Source organism: Watersipora subatra, chromosome 10 (genome assembly GCF_963576615.1).
Source record: "Watersipora subatra chromosome 10, tzWatSuba1.1, whole genome shotgun sequence".
NCBI classification, from domain to species: Eukaryota; Metazoa; Bryozoa; class Gymnolaemata; order Cheilostomatida; family Watersiporidae; genus Watersipora; species Watersipora subatra.
Genome location: NC_088717.1, coordinates 56,123,489 through 56,142,371, shown reverse-complemented (window position 1 = coordinate 56,142,371; position 18,883 = coordinate 56,123,489). Strand labels below are relative to the sequence as shown.

At 34.8% G+C, this 18,883-nt stretch overlaps 1 protein-coding gene and 1 pseudogene across 1 annotated transcript; both read left to right on the top strand.

Moving 5' to 3' along the window:
• Positions 1–1,481: 1,481 nt before the first annotated feature.
• Positions 1,482–10,280, top strand: LOC137407231 (uncharacterized). The gene is made up of 5 exons (XM_068093836.1): positions 1,482–1,569; positions 2,134–2,245; positions 5,821–6,279; positions 7,771–8,229; positions 9,793–10,280. The coding sequence occupies exons 2-5, from the start codon at positions 2,188–2,190 to the stop codon at positions 10,278–10,280; spliced, it is 1,464 nt and encodes a 487-aa protein (XP_067949937.1). The 5' UTR covers positions 1,482–1,569; positions 2,134–2,187.
• A 4,143-nt stretch (positions 10,281–14,423) lies between these two features.
• Positions 14,424–18,487, top strand: LOC137407230 (uncharacterized; annotated as a pseudogene).
• Positions 18,488–18,883: the final 396 nt, after the last annotated feature.

Genomic DNA, 18,883 nt, shown 5'->3' with positions numbered 1-18,883 from the left:
ATACACTCACCATAGCTGGGGCGCCATCTGTTGATACAGAAATTATCTTATGCATTGACGCTTTATGAGAGTCCATGTAAGCCTTGAATGCCTGATATATATATATATATATATATCATATATATATATATATATATATATATATATATATATATATATATATATATATATATATATATATATATATATATATATGATATATATATATATATCTTCTCCAGTCGTACGTTCTTTCAATGGAATAACTGCTGCAAGGTCCTCACTAAACTTGTTGTTGAGATAATACCAAACGAACACACTCAGCTGAGCAACATCATTTATGTCATTTATGATTCACACCTGTTCAAGTTATATATGACACCTTCAGTCACATGATTGGCAATAGCTTTTATCCGTCGTGTACATGTATTCCTAGACAGCGGTACTGACTGAACAGCAATTGCTGAATAGCTCGTTTTCAGGGTAGAGTGCTTGAATGACTGAAACCATGCATTCTTTGAACAGTTCGCTGTGGCTGTATGGAGCCATTGCCTTTGCAATTTTATAACAAACCTCATACCCAGCAGTAGCTGCTCTTTGGTGCAAGCTTGTAGCTCCCCTCATCGTATCCATTAGTCCATTAGCCTGCCTTGTTAGTCTATAAAGCTGTTCCTGCCTCTTAGCTGTACCTGAAAGAAATCTTCAATCATAGTCAGGATGGTTTTGAGTGTAATGCCTTTTGACATTTACTACCTTGTTTACAGCAACTGAATTATTGCATATCAAACATATAGGTTTCTCTTTTACTTCATGAAAAAAGAATTGTGTAGTCCAGTCTGGATTAAAATATCCAGTCTGGATTAGAACATCAGTTTTCTCTGTCTACAAATCTCTGAGCCATGATTGCTTATGAACTATTTGTTTAAGTCATTAGTCATAGTAGAAGTCTTGAAAATGCAAGCTTGGAAATTCCCTGTAGGTAAAAAAAACTAAGGTTGAACCAATATCAAATGGGGGGACTGTTGGATATTCCCTAATCAACTCTAAATGCATAATATTGGAGAAAATTTTGCTAACAAAATAAAAGTATCAGATATGATTAATTACACAATTACAGATACTCAACACAGCTTCATTTAGTTTTCTAAAAAAATCCGATCACAATTTTAGTAAGCAAAAAAAAATAATTCAACATAAATATATATTTGGAAGGTAATACAGAAAGCTTAAAATGCCCTCAATTTATTTTTATATAAACAACAAGTATAAGAAATTAATTAGAGTTTACTGATTCAAGTCCTGCGCACTGCATGTTGAATCTTGTTTGTTGTAATCATATGCGCTTTTATTTAGCTATTGCACAAAAATTAGCTAGATTCATAATAGCAAATTAAAAATGTTTCAAGCTTTTTTATAGCTATCATCACAAAAAGCATTTGAAATATTCACATATATCAAAACAGAAATTTTATCAGTATTCAGAAGTCTAAAGTTATTTCTAGCTGACAGGTTAATACTGCAAGTTGATCGTTTTTAAGCGATCAGCTGATTCATTTTGTTTATAAACACATCTTTGCGTTGATTAAGCTGGTGAGGTACTATGTCTAGTCTATATTATACTAAACTCTTCCAGTTAACTAAATTTACATGTTCCAGAAAGTAGTATATTGCTCGAATATACTAGTAGAGTCTGAATAGACTGATATGGAGGGAGCACGAAGCAGAAACACTTATTTAAGAAGTGATACTCAGGTTTTGGTGGAGCAGTTGTCTACAGCATCTAAATCTGGTTGTTTCACTAGTCATGATATTTTTGCATAAGCTCAAAATACAAAAAAGAGAGAAGCTGCTTCAGTTGTGTTAGATATTAAGTTCATTTTAAACTGTATATCCCTTGCCTTTTTGCAATGAAATACTATTAAAAAGTTTTTAACATTTCATAACTTTGGTTAATCTACAGAGACAGTTCATAATGGAAAATTGGAAAAGGATCTTGTAGGTAGTTATTTCCGTTTAATTGATTTTTGTTTTATTGCTGTTTTTTATTAAAAGTGCTGTAAACATAAAACAACAGCCGTACCAAACTCGAAACAAGTGCATGGTGTAGATTTTTGATTTGAAAAGGCTGTTTTGAAAATGAAGAGTTCATTATAGATAGTTTGGATCTTCTGACAAGGGGAGATAACTGAAGAAGTTGAAGTCGATGACATGGTTGACATACGAGATACTTCAGAGGTTATGCCAGAAGGTTGTCTATCAACTAAAGGTTGGTGACGTCTAAATGATATTCTAAGTACTCATTAGTCAAAGAAAGACTGCAAACTGAACTTATTTTTATGAAAAACCAGTAACTTAGCGTTCAGCTAAATTTAATTTAAAATCATTGTGAGTTTTAAAATCATTTTTGGTCAGCTCTTCAAAAACTAGATTATCAGTGTTGTGCTTTTAATATGCTCTGACAGCATGAAAAAGTATCACCACAAACAGGCAGCATATTAAGGTACATGTAGCAAACAGCTATATCAAAGTTATTATAAAGCATTGAGTAATTGAAGTGTAACTCCGTGTGTACTTCGTAGTGAACTCCATTAGTGTTTTTATAGCAATCACCCTACAGGATGATATTGTTTGATGGATTTAAAATTTGCGTACTCGTAGGCAGACAATTCCGCAAATGGTTAGAATCTGTAAATAGTTAGAGTTATTAGCTCTTTTCTTAGAAGATACGGCGAGAATAACTACTACATAAAATTGAAACCTTTTGCCAGACTTATTTAGCACTCATAGCTAAGTTTCAAACATTTTTTGCGCCCATTGCCAATGCATCACAATTTTTTACAAAATTATTCAAGGTTGTCACAATTTCTTCAGAATTCAAAATGTTGTCGCCAAAAGTCGCTCTTGCAGTTTGTCACAGAAAAATCACCTAACAACTTTTAATACTGAAATTGATGAAATTGACAATGATTATTTCAATTTAAACATGGTTTGTGTATGATTTGATGTACAGATACGATTACATATAAATTAAAAAAGTTATACATAAAGTTAAACACATGCTATACACATGTGAAGGTTTGCACTCTATTGCTAGCTGCTTTCTTGGATTAATTTATTCGCATATGTGTTCCTCGGCGAGTAAAAGAGTTTGCAGAAATGCGTGAAAAGATGAATTTTGTGAAATACAACTCCTGAATAATATTGTATGATATGTCAGTAAGTTTGATTCGTGCCAGACTGCCGCTAGATGGCCATAGACATAGACTAGACATAGACATTAAACTACAGTCTCATATGAACTTGTTTTACTTAATTAAAACATTGTGTGTTCATCTAGTTAGCTAGCAAGTTTCTGTTTTAAACAGTTTGAAAGTTATTTTATAGAAAAATACTTATCATGAAACCTAATTGAATGCCATGGCGCTCTATTTTTCAACCCTTCTTTTGTAGTGGCAGTTGATTGAAGGCTGACAGTGTAGTTTTTAAAAAACACATCAAAATTTCAGAAAAATAAATTTAGCTTTTTCCCGGCAAAGCGAATGTTGCCTACATTTTGCCCTCTTTTTCTAATAAAACAATAATAATCCTTTTGAATGCAATAAATTTGTTAACTTACATGTATCTCTAAGTTGTCAAAGAATTCTAAATGAAATATGCATGCATGGAAGCTAAAAGATATCTCAACCAGTTGTTATCTATTGCTTGCAAGCAATCGGCGATGGTATATATATGTTATATATATATATATGGTATATATATATGATGTGTATATACATGTATATGGTATACATATATATGGTATATATATACGGTATATATATATGGTATATATACACCATATATATACCATATATATATACCATATATATACCATATATATATATATATATATATATATCGAGCTTCTTTTGGTTGTCCAGTACCTTCCACAGTGTAATCTGGCCTCAGCTATTCTTCTGCACTGCTGAACTAGTTAATATTAGCGTCCAAACAATTTTGGACAGAGTAAAACATTCGCGCGTCACATTTAGCACAAATGCAACGAGTAAAAGGTTTTGCGCGCTAAATGTAAATGTCGGTCGAAAGCTTGCAAACCGTTTTTATATACGTGTACTTTGAAAGATCAAGACTGGGTCTAACAAGAATACTACTATTAGCCTGAGACAGGAATTGATTATTTCTATGTTTCAACCACTTTCAAAGTTTGAACGAAAAAAGCGAAGGTTTTTGAGTCGGACAACTAGAGAATTGATTGTTATTAATTTAAACGGTTCATTATTAATATGATTTTGTGGACACTTTTTTACTGATCTCTTGATAGTATGGGCTCATAAAAATCAAAAATAGCCAGAGTGGTGGTCAAATAGAGGTGGCATTCAAATAGAGGTGGCATTCAAATAGAGGTGGCATTCAAATAGAGGTGGCATTCAAATAGAGGTGGCATTCAAATAGAGGTGGCATTCAAATAGAGGTGGCATTCAAATAGAGGTGGCATTCAAATAGAGGTGGCATTTAAATAGAGATGGCATTTAAATAGAGATGGCATTCAAAGAGAGGTGGCAATCAAATAGAGGTGGTGTTCAATGAGAGGTTTCACAGTATTTGCTCCACAAAACAAATATGTAGCACACCAGAGTATTGTTGTAAATCTTTAATAATATATAAAAAATTATTTCCCACACAAAGATACTCTACTGTGAAGAACATCAAAGCAATTGTGTTATTCTAAATTCTAATTTCAAATAAGAAATACTAAACTCTTCAATTTAAAACTCATTTGGTTGAACTCTATAATTACTTTAAAAATCCACTTTTGTAACAAATTTTTAGCTCAACATCTACCTGATGGAGTTAAACTTGTATGAAAAAGTTTTAGTGATTATACTACACCAAATATCGTTAGAGTGGTGTTCTAACTATTTAAATTTAATTAGACATTAACTTTCAAGAACTTTATTTCGTTATATCCTAAAATGAATCGATGTTTATAAATATGCATAAACAATAGTTAATTCAGTTTTGCTATATCTCAATATACGCAAAGCTTTTTGCTGATGATAGATATGAAAACCATGTAGTATTTTTATTATGCTTTTTTAGATCGAATTGAAGTTTTTTGTATGTTTATAGGCGGTGGCTAAAAAAAAGTGTGCATGCTTACAATAGACAATATTTTATGTTTAGTACACTAGAATTAGTCTTTAATCAAAAATCCTAATACTTGGCGTTACAGGCTTTCCAACTTTCCAAATTTTGAAACATCTTTATTTAATTAAATAGGGGACGAGTCCATGTGTTTTAATTTGACAACACTTGATATATTGGGTCAAACGCCAAGCGACAATACTTATTCCTGAAGCACTAGCTGAAGATTTCAGCAATGGGTGTCAAGGAAAACAAAGTCTTTACATTTGAGTTCAATATGTGGTTCATTTATGATCAAAGTATTTCACCGAAAAAAATCTTCCTGAAAATTGCTATAGTACTATGAGTAATACAAAAAATAACTGGACTATTCTGAATTGAGTAAGTAATATATTTCCTAATTTAAATATATTGTTAAATTAATTAAATAAATTTAATTCAAAGAAGGTTATTTACAGAATTCATTATTTATTCCTCTTTAAAATTACTTCAAAACTGTGCACTTCCAAGGTTTTTGTAAAAATAATACTGATGAATAGTAATAATGAATATTATATAGTAATTTATTGAATGGTTGTACTGGTTCACATTAAATAAACTTCCATTTCAAATTAATAAAGTTTACATCTCTCCATTTACTTTATTTGATTCTCTCATCAGGAAAATTTTTATACATGCTTATTGTGTATACCTTAGTTCGACTGGACAGATGGCTAAAGTCGATCGACAGAGTTCAGGCGAAGTACAAGGAATACAAACATTTTAACAGCTACCATCATGCCTATGGAAACTGCCTTCTAAGAGCCATCTCAACATCTATAAATTCATCTCATGTTGATCCATTGAGCATCTTGAAGCAAATATGTGCTCACGCAAGAGAGAAGTCCAAACTCTACTCTGTTTTTCTTAGAGGAGGAGAAACAGAATTTCTCTCTATGATACAGAAGTTTGAGCGATATGGAGTGTACCAAAGTATTCCAAACCATCTTAAAGTTTCTATAAAATTAATAGAAAATGCGCTACAACGAAATATTGTTGCTGTGGATGAAGAAACCCAGTGTGTAGTACTTGGAGACAAAGATAAACCAATAACCCCTGAAACTATTGTAGTTATTAAACGTAATTCGGAGCTGACCTTTTTTGGAACACAGTTACGTAAGTAAATTTGTTTAGACTTTTAGAAGCATGATAAAACAGTAAGTTAGTCTTATTTTTGTTTGTGGCAGGCTACTAAGTGTTTAATCATATGTACATTCAGCAATTGTAAAGTTAACTCTTCCACTCTGGCTAAACTTTTAAATTAAAACTGAGAAATGAAACTTAAATGAAAAAGAATCGCTGAAATTTAAAACTGCAGACTATAAATTTGTTGTTAATATGAACAGATTACCTGAACTATCAATACCAATTGTGTGATGATTAAATAAAAAAATATTGAACTTTCATGATGCTATAGATTGATTTTTTTCCCTGTTTGTACTAGAAATTAATAATCATTATAAACTCTTCGAGAAGCACAAGTGCCAGATGAAACTGTAAAAGCTTAAAACAAAAAACAGAAATTTTTAAAATTTCACTGGAATTTGATTGGTCGACAGCTGAAAAAAATAATAAAAATTCTATAACTAAAAAATAAAATTTGAGTAGTTTCAAAAATTGTTTGTGACAACTAACAGTTTTTTATGATTCTGAAGCAGATACTATATAATGCTGATTTATGACTGTTGCATACAATCATAGAGTGTAGTCTTGGTTCTCAACTAAATCTCGGTAATCATAGAGTAGAGTGTGGTGTTGATTCTCAACTAAATCTCTGTAATCATAGAAAAGAGGGTAGTGTTGATTCTCAACTAAATCTCTGTAATCATAGAGTAGAGTGTAGTCTTGGTTCTTAACTGAATCTTTGTAATCATAGAGTAGAGTGTAGTGTTGGTTCTTAACTAAATCTCTGTAATCACAAATCAGTGTTTCATGTTGAATTTTAACAAATTTTCACTGTTATTAATACGAACAATACCAAAAAACAAATCTCTGTTCAATTGCTTGTAAAACTATGCCTCTTCATCAAACGCATAAACTACACTTGCAAGATTGTAGAGTAGGTTGGTGTACAGTAAGTAATAATAGTAAGTGGGCGTATGGTAAGTAATTATAGTAAGTTGGTGTATAGTAAGTAATTATAGTAGGTTGGTGTATAGTAAGTAATAGTAGTACGTTGGCGTATGGTAAGTAATTATAGTAGGTTGGTGTATAGTAAGTAATTATAGTACGTTGGTGTATAGTAATATTAGTTGGTCAGTGTATAGTAAGTAATTATAGTAAGTTGGTGTATAGTAAGTAATTATAGTAGGTTGGTGTATAGTAAGTAATTATAGTAAGTTGGTGTATAGTAAGTAATTATAGTAAGTTGGTGTATAGTAAGTAATTATAGTAGGTTGGTGTATAGTAAATAATTATAGTAAGTTGGTGTATAGTAAGGAATATTTTTGCTAAGAGTTTTATATTAACTCTTTTGAGATTTTTAATGGTTCACATTGTAAAAGAACATCATCGACAATAGATCAAGTTTGCAGACATGTCTACGATTATATTGTTTTTTATCTTTCAGAAAAAGTTACCAATGCATGTTTATCGTTTGTACTTTAGTTCGACTGGACAAATGGCTTGAGTCAATTGACAGAGTTCAGGTGAAGTATGAAGAATGCCAACCTTTGAACGGCTCTCATCGGGCCTACAAAAACTCTCTTCTTCGAGCCATCTCAGTATCTATAAACCCATATCATATTAATCCTATGAGCATTCAGAAGCGAATTTGTGCTCACGCAAGAGAATTGTCTGAATTCTACTCGGTGTTTCTTAAAGAAGGAGAAACAGAATTTCTCTCTATGATACAGAGGTTTGAGCAATCTGGAGTGCTTATGAATGTTCCGAATCGTATTTCTGCTTCTATACAGTTGATAGAAAATGCACTACAAAAGCGCATTGTTGTGGCGGATGAAGAAACCCACAATATTGTGATTGGAGAAACGGATAAACCAATAACACCTGAAACTATTGTAATTATTAAACGCAAGAATGAGCAGGTCTTCATTGGAACACATACAAGTGAGTTTACTAGCCAATTAAATTTCTTCTAAAAGCACGAGTAGCAGAGTAACTTCATCAAATTAGTTACAGCAGTTTTTAAATTTTACCAAACTTTCATTGGTTGACAGTTTGAAAACAAGAAAGATTTCTCGAATAGAAATTAAAAACTTGCTAAACAACTCAAAAACTTTTGTATTAGATAATATCTTAGAGCAATTAAAAAAAAATTTAATGTTGGTTTTTTATCATGAAGCAATTATATAATAGTATGCCCTAGTTATTCATAGTTATACTCATTCACAGTTCATAGCTACTTTAGTTATATACAACCATATAGTTGTGTGTAGTGCTGGTTTTCAACTGTTATATACAATCATAAAGTAGTGTGTAGTGTTGGTTCTTAACTGTTGTATACAATCATAGAGTAGTGTGTGGTGGTGGCTCTTAACTGTTGTATACAATCATAGAGTAGTGTGTAGTGCTGGTTCTTAACTGTAATATACAATCATAGAGTAGTGTGTAGTGGTGGTTCTTAACTGTTGTATACAATCATAGAGTAGTGTGTAGTGCTGGTTCTTAACTGTAACACACAATCATAGAGTAGTGTGTAGTGGTGGTTCTTAACTGTTATATACAATCATATAGTAGTGTGTAGTGTTGGTTCTTAACTGTAATATACAATCATAGAGTAGTGTGTAGTGGTGGTTCTTAACTGTTGTATACAATCATAGAGTAGTGTGTAGTGCTGGTTCTTAACTGTAATATACAATCATAGAGTAGTGTGTAGTGGTGGTTCTTAACTGTTGTATACAATCATAGAGTAGTGTGTAGTGCTGGTTCTTAACTGTAATATACAATCATAGAGTAGTGTGTAGTGGTTGTTCTTAACTGTTGTATACAATCATAGAGTAGTGTGTAGTGCTGGTTCTTAACTGTAATACACAATTATAGAGTAGTGCGTAGTGGTGGTTCTTAACTGTTGTATACAATCATAGAGTAGTGTGTAGTGCTGGTTCTTAACTGTTGTATACAATCATAGAGTAGTGTGTAGTGGTGGTTCTTAACTGTTGTATACAATCATAGAGTAGTGTGTAGTGCTGGTTCTTAACTGTAATACACAATTATAGAGTAGTGTGTAGTGGTGGTTCTTAACTGTTGTATACAATCATAGAGTAGTGTGTAGTGGTGGTTCTTAACTGTTATATACAATCATAGAGTAGTGTGTAGTGGTGGTTCTTGAATCTCTGTAAACATAAACTAGTATTTCATGTTGAATATTTTTAAATTTTCACTTTTTGTAAGTACAACAACAAAAAACAAATATTTGTTCATGTGCCCATCAAGCTATGCCTCGTTATCAAACTCACAAACAGTATTTGCAAGATTATATACTAGGTTGATGTAAAGTAAGTAATATTTTTGCTAAGAGTTTCATATCAACTCTTTTGAGATTTCTAATGGTTCACATTGCAAAAGAACATGATTGACAATATATCAAGTTTGCATAAATGTCCATGGTTATATTGTTTTTTTAATTTTCAGAAAAAAGTTCCAAATACATGCTTACTGTTTGCACTTTAGATCGACTGGACAGGTGGCTAAAGTCAATTGACAGAGTTCAGGCGAAGTACGAAGAATGCCAACCTTTTAACGGCTCTCATCAGGCCTATAGAAACTCTCTTCTTAGAGCCATCTCAGTGTCCATAAACCTATTTCATGTGGATCCTTTGAGCATTCAGAAGCGAATTTGTGCTCACGCAAGAGAGATGTCTAAATTCTACTCGGTGTTTCTTAAAGGAGAAACAGAATTTCTCTCTATGATACAGAGGTTTGAGCAATCTGGAGTGCTTTTGAATGTTCCGAATCGTATTTCTGCTTTTATACAGTTGATAGAAAACGCGCTACAAAAGCGCATTGTTGTGGCGGATGAAGAAACCCAAAATATTGTGGTTGGAGAAACTGATAAACCAATAAAGCCTGAAACTATTGTAATTATTAAACGCAAGAATGAGCAGGTCTTCATTGGAACACATACAAGTGAGTTTACTGGCCAATTAAACTTCTTCTAAAAGCACGAGTAGCGGAGTAACTTCATTAAATTAGCTACAGTAGTTTTTAAATTTTACCAAACTTTCATTGGTTGACACTTTGAAAACAAAAAATATTTCTCGAATAGAAATTCAAAACTTGCTAGCCAATTCAAAAACTTGTATTAGATAATATCTTAGAGCAATTGAAAAAGAATGTAATGTTGGTTTTTTATCATGAAGCACTTATATAATAGTATGCCCTAGTTATTCATAGTTATATTCATTCATAGTTGTTAGCTACTTTAGTTACATACAATTATATAGAAGTGTGTAGTGGTGGTTCTTAACTGTTGTATACAATCATAGAGTAGCGTGTAGTGGTGGTTCTTAACTGTTATATACAATCATATAGAAGTGTGTAGTGGTGGTTCTTAACTGTTGTATACAATCATAGAGTAGTGTGTAGTGGTGGCTCTTAACTGTTGTATACAATCATATAGTAGTGTGTAGTGCTGGTTCTTAACTGTTATATACAACCATATAGAAGTGTGTAGTGGTGGTTCTTAACTGTTGTATACAATCATAGAGTAGTGTGTAGTGGTGGCTCTTAACTGTTGTATACAATCATAGAGTAGTGTGTAGTGCTGGTTCTTAACTGTTATATACAACCATATAGAAGTGTGTAGTGGTGGTTCTTAACTGTTGTATACAATCATAGAGTAGTGTGTAGTGTTGATTCTTAACTGTTATATACAATCATGGTGTAGTGTATAGTGCTGGTTCTTAACTGTTATATACAATCATAGAGTAGTGTATAGTGTTGGTTCTTAACTGTTATATACAATCATAGAGTAGTGTGTAGTGTTGATTCTTAACTGTTATATACAATCATGGTGTAGTGTATAGTGCTGGTTCTTAACTGTTATATACAATCATAAAGTAGTGTATAGTGTTAGTTGTTAGATGTTGTATACAATCATAGAGCAGTGTATAGTTTTGATTCACTATGTTTTTTTACAATCATAGGCTCGTATGTAATGTTGTTTATTGACATATCTATAATAATAGTGTATTTTGTTAAATTTTTAACTGCTCTTAAATTTTCTAAATTAATTGTTGACTGCAGTCAGGGTAATGGCAATGTTAATTATTGGCCATTGTATACAACCATAGAGTTGTGTTTGTATCTAACTTTTCGTTACAGAGAGCAACTACGACCAGCAGCTAAGGTGAAGTAGAGAAGATTTTAGGAAATCGCTCTTACCCTGCTACGGTGAATCATTTCAGAACAGACAGTCACCATGCTGTTAGTCGTCAACTTTCAGTGCTAACATTAATCAAACATTAAATATCATATGATATATTATAATAAACAAATGCGCTGTTTAAGTAATTGGTATTCGATTACAATAAATGTCATTGATGTTGTTCTTATTGTACAGTAATGTATTTTTTCACTCTGTTTAGGAAATCGTTGGGTTTTAGATGGCTTGAGTCATTCTGTTCTTTTTTTTTAAATACTCAGGATTAGTGATCCTAATCCTAAATATAATCAATTGATAATGAATATCCCATCATATATGCTTAGTAGTCTACTAGTATTACGCGTATGCCAAACTGTAGACAGTTCATGTGTCAGCATCATACAGCACCGTTGCCTAAACAATTGATCCACACAGGCTATCATACTCTGAACGCACATACATTTAATGTTGAGGCAATATTATTATACAGAAAATAAACAATTATTTACAATCCTATAAAAGTTATATATCGAGAGGATTTTTATTTGCCAGGCCTTAAGATCTTCACAGTGAACGAAAAGAATTTTCAAGAGTTCACCCCAGGTTGTAAAACATTTAATAATTTGAAGGTATTTGTTAAATTAACAAACCTACTTTGCAAACTACCTTGAAGTCAGGACTACATTTTTTCTTTTTTGGCAGACAAGAAAACTACGTAATTTGTGTGCTTCTAAGGATTATGTATCTATCAGAATCACTAATATTGTTTTCAGCTGTTTTAAAAGTCTCAATTTTCCAAAAACTTGATACATTGGAAAAATTGTACAACCGCAGTCATTAAATAAAATATATTTAATGACTGCGGTTACACAATATTATGTATAATATTTGCTGCATACATAGGGGTAGCGGGGGCACAGTGGACATAGAGGCACAGAAAACACCCCTCTTTTTTCAGAGATACAATTAGCTGAGTGTTGTCACACCAATTACAGTTCATATAAAATGTCAGAAGTTTACTTCCCTTATTTTTTCATATAGGTAGCTAAAAGAGGATAAGCTTAGGTAAGTAAAATGTGATTTTTCATGGTAAAAGTAATGTATGACATGCAAGCTAAAAATGAACATATACATTACACCGTCATAGGTATGTATTTCTTAATGTGAGTAAAGATAGGCCTAAACGATCTCTTCTTCTTTCAATATTCAACATAAACAATGGATGGAAGCTGTCGTCAAAAGATTTCCCAGCAAAAAATTTAACCATTTTGGTGTAGAGTCGTTTAAGTATAATAATGATACAAAACACATGTAAACTTATTTAAATATGTTACAAAGTCTTTGAAAAGTTGAGACAATATCCTAAAACCTGCTCATCTGATCGGATAATACATAACTAGACAGATTAATTTGGCCTAAAATCGCCATTGAAACCTGACAAGCCTTTTTTAATCAAAATTAAGACCAGCAAACAAAACGCCAAAAAAGCTGTGCGACAGAGAGTAGAACTATTAAGCCGTGCGCATTTCACAAGAAAAACGTGCAGATTTCACCAGTCTATATATAGCATTGTCCAATTCTCAAAGGTTTCTGTAATTAACGTAGAAGTACTAAAATGTTATCGTTTCTTTTTTTCCAATTTTATTATTCGATTTAATTGTTCAATTTTATAAGATTATTATAAGATTTAATTATAAGAGTAATCATTCGAATTTACAAGATCGAAGTATATAGTGACCGATGGTGGGCAATATGTTACTGTTATATCGCAGTACTCGTATGGCAATATCGCAGTACTGTCAAGCCGTTTTTAATATCTGCAAAATTAAGTTATAGGCTTGCATTTTCTTATAGATATACAGCTATTTCTATGACAGCCAACTAAAATTTGTTTAGACTTTTTAATTTCAGCAAATTTTATGCATATAAATTCAGAAATCTAAATAAATATCACAACTTCTTGATATTGGTTGCTATGACGTTTTGAAATGTAAACAAAATTTTTTACATTTCATTGGTTTTCGTTTCTCAAACTTTAACACCACTTTTCTCAGAACTATGTTTTTGCACTAATGGTAAACATGCATTTAGTTTATTGACCATAAAGTCTGCTGTAATTAAGCTAGAATCAAATCTTTTTTGCAAAATTATTGAGAATTTTCTCCTTCTGCCAGTGTAGATAATTCCAAATCTCACACAACCGACTTAACCATGGTTTCTGTGATCATGACCCACTTCTTCATTTTGCTCCAGTTTGCAAAAAACTTCCAGACAAACGTGAGTGTTAATGTTTGCTTTCTGTTACAGATTACTGTCAAAATCAATCTACATTCAACCCAACCAACTTTCAAACTGTGTATATTACACAGCAGCTTGTTATTTTACTTCTAATATTGCATTTCTCCTATTGCAGGGAGAGATATAAATCTATAAGAGAGATAAAGATAATCTTTTTCTTTCATTATTGCTGTTTATTGTACATAATAACACCCAGCACATTACAGCTACCATTGCAGTTCTCCTATTGCACTGCAGTGCTATTTGACTGCTATTATTGCATTTCTCAACCAGCAGTACCCTTTCTTTTTTCCAATATCACTTTGGTCATTGTTGTATGTTGACATTGATGATGTTATTTTCTCATAGCAATAGCATACTACGGAATGTTTGTATAAACACTGACTTTCCCACATTTATGTTTATATAGCTATTATACTCACATTAGCCTTGACTATGCTTGCGCTTTACCCTACAGCTTTGACCATATTATTCAGTTTTATGCTAGAGAGCAGAGAATACAGTTGAATCTTGATAACAAATAAACTGGTACAATATTACTAGGAGAATATTACAATGGCGACGAGGATGTATTGGTGAGGTGACTGTGAGTTTGCAGTGGATTTTTATTATTCGGGTTACTTAATTGCAAAGACTCGTGATGGATTATGGTTCTGCTCATATTAAGCCATTTGGTGTGGCTGTGGACCCTTTGACTGTTGGGTCAAGATGGAGGAAGTGGAAACGGTCCTTTAAGTACTTTGTGGCAGCTAGGGGGATTGCTGATAATGCACAGAAGAAGGCGATGCTGATGGATCTTTCAGGAGAGGAAGTTCAAGACATATTCGACGTCTTGCCTGAAGAGACTGAAGGTGACAATGTTTATGTCAAGGCAATGGCAGCTTTAGACAGGTACTTTGAACCAAAAACGAACGTGCCATATGAAAGGTCAGTTTTTCGTCGCACTGAAGTAAATGAAGGGGAGACGATTACTAGTTATGTGACCAGATTACGCCAATTGGCTGTGACCTGTGAGTTTGAAGAGACTGAAAATGTCATTAGAGACCAAGTCATAGAGAAATGTCGTAGCAATAGGCTTAGAATGAAACTTTTGGAGAAAGGCTCGGCGCTCACATTGGCCAATGTTATAGCAATATCCCAAACTGAAGAGGCTGTTTTGCGGCAGACGAGTGATATAGAGGCTAATGTCAGTCATGGTGCTAAGAGAGAGGGTGAACCAGTTAACAGGGTTAGCGGCACTAGTGGAGTGCGCTATAAGACACAAACAAAAGACAGTCGTGCCTGTTATAGATGCAAGTCGATCAAACATTTGGCATCAGCTCGAGAATGCCCGGCACGAGAGCAGCGATGTAATGAGTGTGGAAGAAAAGGGCACTTCAAAGGCTCGAAGTACTGTGATAAAAGCAACAAGTCTACCACACAAGCAGCTGTTGTGGACAGTTTGGACTTTACAAACAATGCGCAGGAGGCTGATGTGGATGCTCTATTTACAATTAGTAGCGAGATGTTGGCTGATGAGGGAGACGACTACTATGGTGAGGTGTTTAATCTATATCCTAACAAGTCAGCAAGAACAATACTAAGACTCAATGGGTCAGATGTACCTGCGTTGATTGATTCTGGGGCTTCCTGCAATTTGATGGACAAATACACTGCTGACTCTATTAACTGTTCAGTAACTAAGACAAGTAAAAGACTTTTTGCCTATGGTAACAGATCTGCATGCTTAGATCTGATTGGTGAAACTCATGTTCATGTTTTTATGCCTGATACTAACAAACGTGTAGATACTGTATTTTACGTTTTAATGGTAGGGCTACTACTTTGTTAAGCAGACATACTTCTGAGTTGTTGGACTTGCTTAGGGTTGGACCGATGGTGGCTAGGGTTGCTGGGAGTGAGGCTCTAGGTGTGGGGGGTCCTGGAGTTCATTCATGGGTTGATCGCTTCCCGGAATGCTTTGATGGTGTTGGGTTGCTGAGAGATTTTCGGGTTTCATTGCACATTGATCCGAGTGTTCCACCAGTGGCTCAGCCTGTAAGACGCCTGCCATTTGGCCTTCGTGAGCTCACAAAAGTCAAGCTAGATGAGTTGCTAGAGCAAGAAATTATTGAGCGTGTTGAAGGACCCACTAGATGGGTTAGCCCAATAGTTACTGTTCCGAAAGATGAAGGGAAAGATATTCGTCTATGTGTTGACATGCGCCAGGCTAACAAAGCTATTATTAGAGAGAGGCACCCTATACCTACAGTAAAAGAGTTGTTGTACAATTTGAACGGTGCCCAGTATTTCAGTAAGGTTGATTTGAAACAAGCGTTTCATCAATTCGAACTGGATCTTGACTCTAGAGATATCACAACTTTCATTACCCCCTTTGGTCTTTATCGGTATAAGAGACTAATGTTTGGGATAGCTTCAGCACCGGAACTGGTTCAGTACCAAATCCAGAAAGCTATCACGGGCTTGGCAGGGTGCCAAAACTATGCAGATGACATTGTGATATTTGGTAAGAATCGTGTAGAGCATGATGAACGCTTAGCTGAGTTCATGAAACGAATGAGTGGTCTTGGTCTGACATTAAACGCATCCAAGTGTGTCTTTGGGGTGACCAAAATAGACTTTGTAGGATTTCAGATTTCTGCTGATGGTGTTTCCCCTTGTCCCAAGAAAGTGAGCTCTATTGTTAGTGCTAGGGAACCTAAAGATGCCTCAGAGTTACGAAGTTTTCTTGGGTTGGTAAACTTTGTTGGTAGATTTCTTCCGAATTTGTCAACTTTGGCTGAGCCGTTGCACCGGCTAACTAAGAAAGGGGTTCGATTTCTGTGGAGTAAGGAACAGAAGTCTGCTTTTGAAGGCATAAAGGCCTTGATGTCAAAGACAGAGACATTAGCATATTTTGACCCTAGTGCTAGAACCACTGTTACAGTTGATGCCAGTCCATTTGGGCTGGGTTGCATTTTAAGTCAGAAGATAGCTGGTGTGGAGCGTGTAATAGCTTATGGGCATCGAAGCTTATCCTCTGTGGAACGGCGCTACTCCCAGACAGAGAGAGAAGCATTAGCTATTGTGTGGGGCTGTGAGCATTTTGCAATGTATCTCATTGGCTTGCAGTTTCGTCTTGTCACTGATCATCGTCCACTGCAGTTTATCTTCAACAAAGTACAATCTCGACCTTCTGCTCGCATTGAGCGATGGGTGTTGAGACTGATGGCATTTGCTTATGAAGTGGTATACAAGCCAGGTAAGGAAAACATAGCTGACCCATTGTCAAGGCTTTCTGCTAGTCCGGATTGCATCAGGAATGTGGCTAATGTTGCTGATGAATATGTACATACGGTAGCTAGGTTGTCAGTTCCAAAAGCAATGTCATTTGACGAGGTCAAGAAGGCATCTATTGACTGTTCTGAGATGAAACTAGTGAGAGATGCTTTGTTAGATGGAAGGTGGTCTACTTGTTTACCAGCTTACAGGTCAGTGTACACGGAGTTGAGTGATGTTGAAGGTGTTGTCATGAGAGGCAACAATATAGTCATGCCAGTGGTGCTGCGAGCAAAGGCTGTGGAGTTGGCACATGAAGGTCACCAAGGAATAGAAAAGACTAAACATCTGCTTCGATCCAAGTTATGGTGGCCAGGAATGGACAAAGAGGCAGAAGTTAAATGTCGAGAGTGCCATGAGTGCCAAGTGGTTAGTGCACCTTCAAAACCTCCTCCTATGGTATCTACTAAAATGCCAGATCGTCCATGGGAACATATAGCCTGTGACATTTTGGGACCTCTGCCTAATGGAGAAAGTGTGTTTGTAGTAGTTGACTACTACAGTCGTTACTTTGAGGTGTGTTTTTTGAAGTCTACTCAATCAGATAAGATCACGGCAGCTCTTGATTCCATAATATGTCGATGGGGTGTTCCTTTAAGTGTCAGGACTGATAATGGTCCACAATTTGTCAGCAGCGAGTTCCAAGAGTTTTTGCAAAGTTATGGGATTTATTGGTTATCAACTACCCCTATGTGGCCTGCTGCTAATGGAGAGGTGGAAAGGCAGAACAGGAGCCTGTTAAAAAGTCTCAAAATAGCACATATGTCCGGTAAGGACTACAAAGCTGAGCTTAGAAGGTTTCTGTTAGCATATCGTTCCACACCTCATACAGTGACTGGTGTAGCTCCAGGTGAACTAATGATGGGAAGACCAATGAGGACAAAGTTACCCTGCCTTGAGAGACAGGAATCTCTGGATGGTGAACTGCGGGATCATCAAGCACTGGCTCAGGAGAAAAGTAGGGCTCTTACAGATGAAAGTCGGTCACAGGATGACATAATTGTAGGAGATAAAGTTTTGGTAAGGCAGGCCAAGACTGACAAGCTTAGTTCTACATTTCATCCACTGGAACAAAAGGTTGTAGGAAAGCATGGTTCAGAGGTGGTGGTAGAAAGCTCCGAGGGAAAAAGAATGCGTAGAAATGTTTCTGAAGTTAAACGATTTGTTCAGCGGGGTAGTCTAGGTGTTTCTAACAATGGTTCTTCAGTTGATTCGAGTTTAGCTTCGAGTGGTGTAGGTACTGCTGACAATGCAGGTAATATTCCAGATAAAAGTAGCAACCCAGCAGCACCAGAAGAAGGTCAGAGTGCTAAGTTTGATACGCCAATCAGGCCACTTAGGGTGCGGAATATGCCTGTGCGGTATGGAAATCCTATTAGTCATTGATTAGCCAGTAGTGTCCTTTTGTGTGAATTTAGTTGAGTAGGACTAAAAAGTAGTGCTAGTCATATTATTCTTGCAGGGATAGTGGTGTAGTGTAGAAATAAAAAGGGAAAAAAAAAAAAAAAAAAAAGAGAAAATCTGGGTATTCGTATTAGTCTGTTGTATTAGCCAGTCATAGTAATACAAGTTGTTATCATTGAGCAAATATCTACATATAAGCAGTCTCAGTATGACACTGTTTTGGAATTCTGGGTGAACTGTGCATAAAGCTGGGTGTTTCTTGGTAGCTTGAGCATTGCGTCATTGGGTTTGGGTTTCGATTTGGCTTGTGGTTGTGCTGTGGGGCTGGCACTGCTTGGTGCCTTCTCCTCGATGCCTGTGGTAGCCATTGGCTGTATC

What these genes read in the sequence shown, in the direction of transcription:
- LOC137407231 (XM_068093836.1), top strand. Translation starts at nt 2,188, where the DNA reads ATGGTTGACATACGAGATACTTCAGAGGTTATGCCAGAAGGTTGTCTA. An exon ending in AGGTTGTCTATCAACTAAAG is followed by an intron (nt 2,246 to 5,820) that starts GTTGGTGACGTC and finishes TGTATACCTTAG; the next exon opens with TTCGACTGGACAGATGGCTA. An exon ending in CTTCATTGGAACACATACAA is followed by an intron (nt 8,230 to 9,792) that starts GTGAGTTTACTA and finishes TTTGCACTTTAG; the next exon opens with ATCGACTGGACAGGTGGCTA.